Raw genomic sequence first — 12,456 nt, forward strand, 5'->3', positions numbered from 1 at the left:
CTGTAGGTGTGGCCTACTACAAGTTGGAGACAGAGTACTTTCCATTAACACTATTGCAACAGAAGATGGGACAATGGAAGAAGCCAACCAGCTCTTGCGGGATGCAGCTCTTACTAATAAGGTTGTGCTGGAGATTGAATTTGACGTGGCAGGTAAGGAAATAATTTTTCCCTGTGGTCCCCAATTTACTTTTCATTGAGCACACATGAGGCTGCCTTATACAGAGTTAGACCATTGTTCCATCAAGGTCAGCACTGTCTACTCAGACTGGCAGCAGCTCTCCAGGGTTTCAGGCAGAGGTCTTTCACATCACTTACTGCCTGGTTCTTTTCACTGGAGATGCTGGGGATTGAACCTGGGACCTTCTGTCTGCAGATGCTTTTCCACTGAGCCACAGTACCTCTCCTAAATCCTTTCTTGGCTTCCATCAATTCCTTAAATCTGTGAAGATAATTCACAGTGGGTAGCTGTGTTAGTCTGTCTGTAGTAGTAGAAAAGAGCAAGAGTCCAGTAGCACCTTAAAGACTAACAAAAATATTTTCTGGCAGGGTATGAGCTTTCGTGAGCCGCAGCTCACTTCTTCAGATCTGAAGAAGTGAGCTGTGGCTCACGAAAGCTCATACCTGCCAGAAAATATTTTTGTTAGACTTTAAGGTGCTACTGGACTCTTGCTCTTAAATCTGTGAAGTTATGGCAGCATGGAAAAGCAGAGGACAGCTCATTTTCAGTTATCCAGTGATCCATAAACCCAAATGAGGTCATGTTCTTAGTGAGTCCTTGACCAATACATATTTTTTAAAATAGAATCAGTGGCTTTTCTCAGCTTATCTAGCCTTGCTTCAGTGTACACATAAGGCAACCTAGTGGAAAGCCTCGAAGATACCAGTAGTAATAATGGACGTCTACTAGGAGAAGAACTGTAGCTTATTTATAATGTATATGCTTAGTAGTTTGATGATGTGGGCATGTATCAGATGCCAGAGTCCCTGTTATCTCAGACAGCAAGTCTGGGATACATCTTTATCTGAGAACTTGTAGAGCTGTCATTGATCAAGAGTAAACAATATTCAACTAGGTAGGTCAGTAGTCTTAGTATGAAACAACTTGGTTGAAGCTTGTGATTGGGATCTACAGCTGCAACTTCTGACTCAGAACATCTTCAGAGTATGGCATGAGAATTTATGGCTTTCATCCTAGCACTGCAGCAAGTAAAGAGAGGGACTATGGCTCAGTGGTAGAGCATGTGCTTGGCAGGCAGAAGGTCCCAGGATCAATCCCCCGCATCTCAAGCTAAAGGGACTAGGCAAGTAGGTGATGTGAAAGACCTCTGCCTGAGACCCTGGAGAGCCGCTGCCCATAACAATACCACTCATGGTGATTGTGTTTAGGTTGAGAAGCCTTTGGAAACTTACCACAAAGTCCTATCTGCACATAATTATGGCATGCATCCATTTTATTATGAAGGTTTAATGTAGAATACCTGCCTTGCCACTATAATTTGTCAAGAGCTCCTCCCTTGCCCATCTTCTAACAACTGTCAGCCACCATCCTCCTTCAGATCTCTGATTTCTTATCATTGTAAAAATAAATATGGTTAGGCTTTGTGAGGGATTATATGTAGCTGAGTTTAGTGTTACTGTTAAAACATCATTCTTTGTTTTTAGAGTTGGAATTATTACATACTGGGGGGAAATCCTCTTGCTTGCAAGGGGAATCACTGCTTATATGCATAAAGTGTGCTGTGCTATTTTTGTAGCTAATTATAACATAAACTTTCCATATGCTGTTCAGAGTTAAATGCAGAGAGATGTCAGCTATACTTTTAGATATGAATTACATTCATTAGTACTGGTAGTCACTGTACTAGAAGAATATATATATGAAGTGCCCTGATAAGGAGGTGGTTTTGTTAATTCCATTAATTACCATTGGAAGGTGAACCATTATGTCCTTTTGTAGATGTGTTTTAGGGTGAAGACAGACATAACATTTTAATTTTATGAATGGTGAAAATGGTATGAACATAAATCTCCCGCAAACGGAAGTATTTGGTTTCAGGGCAGAAATTATGTGCGCGAAACTCTTCCGTTGCATTTAGAATGTCTTCCTGCCATCACCACTTGTAAACGAGAACTCGAGGCAGATGTCGTTCATACATTACAATTTCCATGTGGGGGGCCGCCTAGAACTACTTCTGTTGGCAGTACTTTTTGAAGCATGCACTGGCCCGGGTGTGTGGAGAGTCTTGAATGCTAGTGTCAACAGCCACCAGGAGTGTGCAGTGTTAACACAGAAGCTTCCACACACATCAAGCCAACGCATGTGGTAAGAGACACCCTCTAATCAAACATTTAAAAAAAACCCAAACGAAACTGCCTTATACTGATTCAGACCACTGGTCTATCAAGGTTAGTACGGTCTACTTTGACAAGCTCTCTGGAATCATAGGTGGAGGTCTTTCACATGACCTAGTACCTGATCCTTTCAGCTGGGGACTGAAACTGGGACCTCCTACATGCAAAACATGGGCTGTACCACTGAGTTACAGCCCCTGTCGTAGTATATAAAGCAGCCCCTTTGCTCGGTGTACCTTTACTTGATATGACAAGTGGGGAATTCCTCAACAGCCTAGAAAGCCATCTGCATCCTTTCCACTGGCAAGTGCTTATCCATTTGGCTTATTTTGTCCCATAGAATCTGTCATTCCTAGCAGCGGGACCTTTCATGTGAAGCTGCCCAAGAAACGAGGTGTGGAACTTGGAATTACCATCAGCTGTAAGTATAGTTCAAGTTATAGCTACCAAGTTAGGAGATGTATTTTACAATTGTCTTCGCAATTGATGGATGATTTATAGATACTTTCTGTACCAAGTACTCACTGGATAAAGTGTATTCATACATCTTAAACTGAGGAGATCAGAACTGCTGTTCCATTTCTTTCAGGCTTGGTTCATTCAAGGAGAAAAACTGGGCAGATGGGATTTTCCCAGGGAAAATAGGTAGCTTTGGCTCTAGATGAGAACTCAATTGTATTCCAAAATAAGACTCTCTGAGTTTCTGACGAAGAATGTTGTAAAAACTGAAGGTCATTTTTCATCTTTTCAGGAAGGTCTGTCACCAGAGACACCACCCAGTTTGATCATAAATATAGTGCCCTGGAAAATTAAAAATCCAGTGCTGATTAGAAATAAGGCTATGCTGAACCATCATGAAGTTCACTGTTTTGTGGCAAATGATGTTTCCTGTACTCCCAGTTAGGTGTGAACCATCTTGATGATATCCTGCTTACAAATGTAAAGCAGGTACACTGGGAAGGTCCTCCATATAGAGTGGCTGCTACAAAAAAGATAGACTGTGGTGTTTTGTGAACTGCATTTCCCATAATATGCAATTTCTGTAAATCCAGTTCAGTTGGACTTTCACCCAGTGTTTATATCCTTCAACCAATCAAAGAACTGTCTGTTTTGATTTAGAACTATATCAAACATCTCCTGGCCATACTGAGTAGACACCCCCACAGCCTTCAGATTCTAGAGGAGTACTCATAAAAATGATGAAGAGAGAACAACTTTTCATTCAACAGCCATAACTGCATCACCATCTTATTTACTCTCTGTAAAATGGAACCAAGAGAGACTAACCTCATAGGGCTTGTGTTGATATGATTGAGATAACAATCTCAATCTCAAAGCATGTGGCAGAGATAAAATGATAACTGATCTCAATTTGTCCAGTGTGGATCTGCCTTTTTTATCAGAGTGCAAGTCGATAAAAAATAATAATAATGATTTCCTCTCTTTGTGTACGAGTCAAAAATTTTCAGCGGGATAATGTGGTGTGTTTTACTTTGAGTGGAGTCAATAACTGACATTTAAAATAAGTTATATGTATAAATGTCTCTTCTAGCCTCAGGAGGATGATAGCTGGTTAAATTTATGCGCTGCTCTTTCTTAATTAAGCATTTATTAAAATAGCTTCTCACAGGGCTGCTTGAGAAGGACTGTACTGAGGCATAATTTGGTTTTTTTAATAGCTATTCCAGTTCACCCTGTACATTGTAATTTTGTAAAGCATTTGAATTTTAAAGACGCTCAAGGCCAATCAGTACATTTGCTTTCGTTGTGACGGGTGAGCTCCCGGCTTGCTGAATTCAGATTGGGACTGGCAATGATGAGCAAAAGATGAGGACGAAAAGGGTTCTTTTTCTTAGTTCTAGAATCATTTGTAGTTGCCTGCCCCAATTCGTGGACCCCTCATGGCGCCTGAGAGAACTCAGTGACTGGTGGTGGGAGAATGGGAAAGTGGTCTCTCTCTAGGCTGGATCCAGACTAAATTTTCTACCAGCAGAAGGGCTGGGATAATTGCCTCTCATGCTGTTCCTGAGGGTTCCCCTGGATGCAGCATTCCAGGGAGATCGATGGGCTGCAATAGGAAGGAGGAATGCAGGAATGTTCTTTTCCATCGACAGAAGTGTCTTGTGCAAGTGGGAAACTTAGTGTGGACAAAAATAGAACACTCTGCTTCTATTTGTCTCCTCAGCCTCTTGCTCTTCTCCCTGGTTTCTCAAACGCTGCTGTGTTTGCGTTCCAGCTACTAGGAGTAGTCAAGCATCCTTGGAAAACTACATGTTCCAGCAGTCCTAGAGCTGCAACACAGACATAGGAGCGTTCTAGACTGGGCCAAGAAAAAGAACCATAGAGAAGAACTGAGTAGAACACAGAAGAGACAACATGACGGCTGCTGGGAGGGTGCGAAAGAGGAGTACTTCTTAGACTCAGATTAAAGTCCAAGCCAGAGAATAACTCTCAATCATAATGCTCACTTTTTGATTGAAGGCAAGCATTATGAGCTGCCAAGATTTGTATTTCAAGTCAAGGGGTCACAAGCCATCATTTGATTTTGCTACATCACTTTCATGTGGTAAGCACTTCATAAGAATGAGACTGAATGTAGTCTGCGATTTCATAGGAGCACAGGGGGAAAAATCCAGGTTATGGCTCTAGGTATGCAATTCACTTTCCTGAGCATCTTATTTTCGTTGGGTTATTTGTTTTTGTTTTTTAAGCAATTTTCTAGCCGTTACAGCATTGAATACATCTTTGATAGCCTGTAGGTACTGCCTCAGAAGCCAGTGAGGTTTTGAATAACAGCTGTTTCCACATGAGCCTATGCATTTGTTGAGGACAACCTCTGTATGCCCCCACTTTTGGAGGCCAGGCAGGTAGTCAGTTACCAGGCCCAAAACTGCTTTTTTTCACTGTGCATTGTTGGTTATCCCAGTTTGTATTTTCACTGTTATGTTAGCCTCCATGTAGATTGCACAGTGGTAAGGCAGGATACCACACCAGCGTAGTGGTTTGGAGTGGTGGACTCTAATCTGGAGAACTGGGTTTGATTCCCCACTCCTCCACATGTAGGGTTGCCAAGTGCCCAGTGGTGGCGCGTAAAATCCCGCCAATCCACCGGGCTGCCCGCCAACCACCTGAGGGCCAGCGTGCAACACATGCACGCGAGACGTGTCCACGTCACTTTCGGTTTTACCCGGAAGTGACGTGGACGCTCTAGCAACCTCCATCGAAACTCTATGGAAACCATAGAGTTTCGGCAGCGATTGATAGAGTGCCTGCGTCATTTCTGGGTAAAACCGGAAGTGACGTGGGCACATCGCGTGGGTCACGCGCACGCAATGCGCAGGTCACGCACTGCTGAAGAGCTCCCGCCAGTGGAGCAAAGAGACCTGGTAAGCCTATCCACATGAGTGGCAGAGGCTAATCTGGTGAAGCGGGTTGGTTTTGCCAATCCTACATATGAAGCCAGCTGGGTGACCTTGGGCTAGTCACAGCTCTCTTTGAGCTCTCTCAGCCCCACCTACTTCACAGGGTGTCTGTTGTAGAGAGAGGAAGGGAAGGTGATTGTAAGCCGGTTTGATTCTTCCTTAAGTGGTAGTGAAAGTCGGCATATAAAAACCAACTCTTCTTCTTCTTCTAAATAAATGAAAGGAGAAGATTTCTAGTTGTCAATGTCAGGAGTTTGGTGACCTGTGCAGATCCTTGCCCATCTCCACAAGGAACCAAACAAGAATCAATTATGCAAAGCAATACAAATTGCAGATTCAATTATGCAAACTAAGAGAAATTATGTAAAACGTGATTAATTACTAAATTTATGTATTTAGTAATTATCCACTAAATGGATTATAAAATTCAATTTTTCTGGCACTTACACAGAGCCAAACTTATGAATATCCCCACTTCTTCCCACTCTGTGACAGTTATTGATGACCTCTGTGGAAAAGCTTGAGAGGTAACAAGTTCTTTGATACATTAAGTATAGCTGTCACCATCTGGAAGGTGCATTCAGAAGTGTGAACCTGATGAAGTAAAGTCACCTTGTGCTGACTTCACCACATCAAAAAGTAATGTCTGAATTAGCCATCAATCAAGAAGAGGGAGAAGGGGTAGCAAAACATATGTAGCAAACTGGGACTAGCAACTTGCGCACTCACAGGCTTCAGACAGCCCCGGGGATCCTTTTGTGTGAGTAATCTGTAATTTCTTACAGATTTTCACATTATCTTTTAAATTTCTAGTTCTTATTTCTAGAGACAAGCATGAAAATGTAGTGGGATTCATTAAAATCTCAACAACAAGAGCATAGTAAGAAGCCTTGGTTCTTCTCTTTTGTGGCTTGCGTTATCTCTTTACTCTTTATATTTTCTTTCAGATTTTTTTGAAGCTGTCCAAGAACATGCATAGTCTAGTCCTATTCCCTCTCCCCCACCCCCCACCCCTCAGCCAGGTACAATATGCTGTTAGGTGGTTCTGGCCCCTTTGCAGCTTTAAGTGTTCCTGGGCCTGTATATGCAGTTTGTCAGGACATGCTTTCCCTTTGATCCTAACGAATCCCTTCATGGCTCTTATCTCCAAAAAGGTTAGAGCCCTTAAAATGTATAGAATTCTGGGCTGTGAGGGTGGTGTATATCCCCAGACCCCTAGTCCCTTCCTCTATTATAAGCTGCTAGGAACAGAATCAGGCCAATAGCTCCCCCTACACTTTCATTTTTAATTCATTTCCTTTGCATTCAGGTTCTTTTAGCATGTTGTGTCTTCTGTAAGGCAGGAGTGTGTTCAGTGTTGGGCTCTGTTATGTTTGGATCTTTTTCCTTCTTTTTTAAAACCCACCTTGTTTCTGGGTGGACCTATTTGGTATTCTGCTGATAGGTATGGAGATGGAGTGATGATGGGCAAGCTAAGCCAGCACGGTGCAGTGGTTAAGAACAGTAGTTTGGAGTGGTGGATGCTGACCTGGAGAACCAGGTTTGATTCCCCATTCCTCCACATGAGCGGCAGATGCTAATCTGGTGAACTGGTTTTGTTTCCCCACTCCTACACACGAAGCCAGCTGGGTGACCTTGGGCAAGTTACAGCTCTGTTAGAGCTCTCTCAGCCCCACTTACCTCACAGGGTGTCTGTTGTGGGGAGGGGATGGGAAGGTGATTGTAAGCCGGTTTGATTTTTCCTTAAGTGGGAGAGAAAGTTGGCGTATAAAAACCAACTCTTCTTCTTCTAAGGTCACAGGATCAAATTCCTGTCAGTCCTGTTACCAGGAAGTGCTGCCCAACAGCTGGCACTTGATGTCCGTATATTTTAGCTAACCACTTCACAATGTATTTGCCAGTTCAAACAATACCTTTTTTAAATTCCTCCCTGCCTTGGAATATGCTGAAAAAGTGGTACGTTCTTGGATATGGTAAACAGCCAGTGTGGTGTGGTGGTAGGCGTGTCAGATTAGGATCAGAGAGACCCATGTTTGAATTCTCACTCTGCCGTGGAAACCTGTTGAGTGATGTTGGTCCAGTCCCTAAGCCTACCTGACAGGTTGGTTGTGAGGATACAACTGAGGACAGGAGCCTGATGTAAGCCCCCACTGTAGAGAAAAGTGGGCTATAAATAAGGAGTTTAGCATTCGCAAGTCAGTACAACACATGGAAATTGGTGGATGAGAGGGAATGTAAGCGGTTAGTGACTTTCCCCTTTTGAAATGGCTGTGCAAGCTGGCTAGCTGTATTTTGGTTTGGTCTCAGATTTGGAAAATAAATAGATGTAGCTGGATGTGCGTATCCAACTTCAAGCACATTTAATTTGTGATCTCTCTTCAAAATTATTGGATTCTTCAGAAGTGTTTGAGTTCCAGGTGTTTATGCTGACTACTATTCTCTTGTAATTCAGATCTGAAATGGTTTTTCCTCCCGTGCATCTTTAAGTGTGTCTGTGCATCTGTTCCTGCATCCCCTTTACCCTGCTAACCTTGGATTCTTATCTTTCTTTGGGTCATTTCTTCACTTCTTCTTACTTCTAAGCACTTCTTATATTCAGCTTTATAGCATTATTAGGCTTTGTTTAATTACACATTTCCCAAATGCTGCTTTGTCTCAATCAATACAGGAAGGAGTTTTATAACCGGCAAAGTCACTGGTGCGTGTGAGTTATGTGCTCAAATTCTTCTGAGGGAAATAATTTCCCCATCTTAAGTCATTATGTATCCTATTAAAAACACAAAGCGGACATGTGTTTCAAGGCAGTTCATCCATCATACCATAATGCAGAGGTAGCCTGAATCCCAGCAGAAACTACGGGAGCCTGTGTGTAGAGCATACCATCTTGCTATTGTGTGGCAGCCAGGCTCAGACAGCTCTCTCTTGCTGAAGCCTTTTTTCTTTCCATAACTCTCCTATGCCAGGAGCTCATTTGTGATGAGATGTCAGGAGATCCAACTAAATTCTGCAGCTGTTCGAAAGCTGGTACATGTGTCAGGTTATGGCCATGGTATGGGAGGAAAAAAGGTTAACCCTTTCCCTGTGCCATTTTCTTGACCTCCTGCACACACACACCCTCCCTCTCTGGAGTGGCCATTTTCTAGTATGGAGCCTGCAAATTGTGCTCATGGCTTTAATAGCAGAGCCAGGTACTGGCTGAGGTTGGGGAAATGATGCAGGAGAAGTGTAAAACTCGCATTCCTCAAACCCTTTGAACTGGGCAACCTTGCAGCTCCTGTTTACACCTTTTCTTTTCTTTTTTTAAATTGTGAGAGCATCTTTCTTCTGACAGGTTTGGCCACCAGTCCTTAGAACAGTTTTTAAATATGATCTATGTGGCTTGATAATAATGATCAGTACTAAGATGGCCAGCAGGCCAATTTATTGCTCAAAAACCAAGGTGGGAGGCTCATTGGTGCAGTTATTGGAAAGGATGAGATCTGTCTTTCAGTTGCCCAGGCAACTGATAACAAGACAAAGGGTGTGTGTGTACAATTTACAGTTTGTTACAATGGACTGAGAAACATTTTCTGTTGCTAAGGTACCCAGCACTTATTTGTAGTCATGTTATAGTTTAAGAACATTTTCCTAAAGTAAATTTAAGAATATGTAAATAAAGTGGGCAAGTTAACACATGAAGCTGCCTTATACTGAATCAGACCCTTGGTCCATCAAAGTCAGTATTGTCTACTCAGATGGGCAGCAGCTCTCCAGGGTCTCAGGCAGGGGTCTTTCATATCATCTACCTGCCTAGTCCCTGTAAGTGGAGATGCTGGAGATTGAACCTGGGACCTTCTGCATGCCAAGGTAATGCTCTACCACTGAGCCATGGCCCCTCCCCAGTTATACGTTGGAGCAGCATGATTCTCAGTGGCTGGAGTTAACGGGGGGTGTTTATTCCTCATCCTAGTTATGCCCCAATATACTCCTTTGCCTTTTCCCTTCTAACTTAATGGTTGCTAGGAAGGCAGGATTTGGAGAAGGGAGCAACTTCAATGGGGTATAATGCCATAGAGTCCACCTTCCAAAGCGGCCATTTTCTCCAGGTAAACTGATCTCTGTCACTTGGAGATCAATTGTAATAGCAGGAGATCTCCAGCCACCACCTGGAGATTGGCAACCCTACAAGAGCCCTTTATTTGCACCCAAGGGCTTATGTCTCTGGCTACTCTCAAGGCTTTAGAGTACCTGTAGGGCAATAACTGGAGGCAGGGCTAGGAGGGCAGCCGCTGTCCCTGTGGCATGCAGAGAGGGTGGCAGAACTGCCTCTACTACCTGGCCCGCTCCTCTTGTAGGAGAGGCAGTTCTGCCACCCTCTCTGCATGCCACAGGGGCAGCGGCGGCTGCCCTCCCCCCCCCCCCATTACAGCCCTGAGTACCTGGAACAGGAAAGAAAAAACAAATGCTCAACAAGATGATACAGCTGGAAAATATTGGTTTCTCCCAATATTTCCTTCCCTTCTGCAGTAAGAACCACCAGCCATATATAACAAAAGTAATTATTATCAAGTAAATTAAAACTTCAAATTGCATATCAAAGATTAGCTAGTAGGTAGGGTGGGGTTGAGTCAATTGCGTTATATTTTACACTATGAGCTTTCAAATAAAAATTGGAGATGATTTCCTAGGGCCAGATAATTGGGCTTAAAGTCTTAAAATGGCTCAGCGTGCTAAAAACAAAGCCAGTTGATCTGTGTTTCAGGAAAGCTAAGTAAAACCCAGCTGGAAGCCCCTGAGTGAAAAGAAGGGACAGTAGCTTGCCAATGAGAATTTAATTTGGCTAATAAGTACTAATAGGGTTAAATGAATACTAATTGTCTACTGCGCACTCCTCCACCTCCTCAGATTTAGTTTTCATCTGAGGGAGAAATGTCACAGAACAGTCTGCAACAGCACCATACTGAATTAGTTTTTAACAAACATTTTGCACCGATAATGTACCTTGTTTAAAACGAATAATAAGCTTTGTTTTGGAGAGCGTGCTAATTTGTTCGCGACTGCTTCAAGCAAATTAAGTTGTTCCCAGTTTTGTCGAAGCCTGATCTGGAAACTCTTCAGTTATCAGCATGCAAAACAGCCTTTTGGATGTATACCGCTATGTCTAAATTAAATATCATTAAGCCTATTTGGGATGTGTAATTGAAGCTGTTCCCATAAATAAAGTCTTCTAAAATGTTTTAATTTTGTACTGAGATGGTATCTTCCTCTGAGCTCCTTACTCCTCTTGGGACAGAAAGGTGGGTTGGTCTGTGCAACATATGGGCCTATATTTGCAGGATGAATGTCATCTGCACATGCACCTCTGTTGTGTTGCCTCTTGGCTTAGAGCAGGATTTGGAGATGGGAGGGGGCAGCTATAACAGTATTTAACGGAGAAGAGCAATTGGACTGATGCTTACATGTTTTTAAAGTGTCTTCCCCCTCCCCCCATTCAACATTTGCATATGCTAGAACTCCTTTAAGTGATTTTACCTAGGGTTCACCACAATGGCCATTTGGCTCACTGGATTAGCATGGTTAGGTGCATCAAATCCTGTGGCCCATGCTGCCCAATGGGGTGATGTTCTCTGCTTCCAGAACCAATGATGTTGGACTTCTTAACCTCATGAGTCTGGTACTTTTGAGTGGGCTGTCATGGAGCACCAACTCCTAATCAGCTACATGTTGCGTTTTCCCTAACTGTCCTGGCAGTAACGTGTGATTTCTTCACCCTGTTTTTGATGAAACCATACAGGTTCCTGTGTTGGCTGCAGTGCACTTAGCTAAATGGCTGTACTGATGGTGGTGTCTTGCTTCAGTGCTTTGTTCTTGGAGCGCGAGAAAGGCAGAGCTACAAAATTTTCAGGGTTACATCCAAATTACATTGCAAAATCAGTTGCAAAAATGTGGTCGGAACAGAATAATTGCTTCTCTTTGCAATGGGATACTCACTCAGTGGCTTGGGAGCCACACGTGGCTCTTTGACGTGCCACATATGGCTCTTCTGTGCACTCCTCCCCACTGTTGCCCACCCCACCATGTTCCAGGAAAATGAACAAGGCCGTTGTGGTTTGCGTGCGATTTCCACCTTGGTAACAGCTCCCATTACAGAGAGCGGAGGATGGGTAAACTAGGAGCTTTCCTGAGCTGTGGGCCGCATGCCAGGGATGGAGGTTGAAGCCCCATCCTCTGCAACAAACCCTCACCCTCTTTGCAGCATCTGAACTCACAACTCAGCACATGAGCAGCTGCTGGGAGGAGAGAAAGCTGGCTACGGAGAAGAGAGAGTAAAATGACTATCATGGCAGCCACCCAAGAAAAGGCCAAACCAGCCAGTGATGCTGGTTTTACTTCTCCATATCCACAGCAAGTTGTTCTCCAGGTGCCTTGGAAATCTCACTCTCTCACCTTTGCCACTTTGTCTCCTGCTAAGAAGAAGAAGAGTTGGTTGTTATATGCCGACTTTCTCTACCACTTCAGGGAGACCCAAACCAGCTTATAATCACCTTCCCTTCCCCTCCCCACAACAGATACCCTGTGAGGTAGGTGGGGCTGAGAGAGCTCTAACAGAGCTGTAACTTGCCCAAGGCCACCCAGCTGGCTTCGTGTGTAGGAGTGGGGAAACAAAACCAGTTCACCAGATTAGCCTCCGCTGCTCATGT

At 43.5% G+C, this 12,456-nt stretch overlaps 1 protein-coding gene across 2 annotated transcripts in view; it reads left to right on the top strand.

Moving 5' to 3' along the window:
- Positions 1–12,456, top strand: part of GRIP2 (glutamate receptor interacting protein 2) — a 492,450-nt gene that overhangs the window by 452,618 nt on the left and 27,376 nt on the right. For both annotated transcript variants that reach the window (XM_056861417.1, XM_056861426.1), the window contains exons 13-14: positions 7–152; positions 2,695–2,775. In XM_056861417.1, coding sequence (XP_056717395.1) covers positions 7–152; positions 2,695–2,775 — 227 coding nt within the window. The remainder of the gene's footprint in view (positions 1–6; positions 153–2,694; positions 2,776–12,456) is intronic.

Source organism: Euleptes europaea, chromosome 1 (assembly GCF_029931775.1).
Source record: "Euleptes europaea isolate rEulEur1 chromosome 1, rEulEur1.hap1, whole genome shotgun sequence".
Lineage (NCBI taxonomy): Eukaryota > Metazoa > Chordata > Lepidosauria > Squamata > Sphaerodactylidae > Euleptes > Euleptes europaea.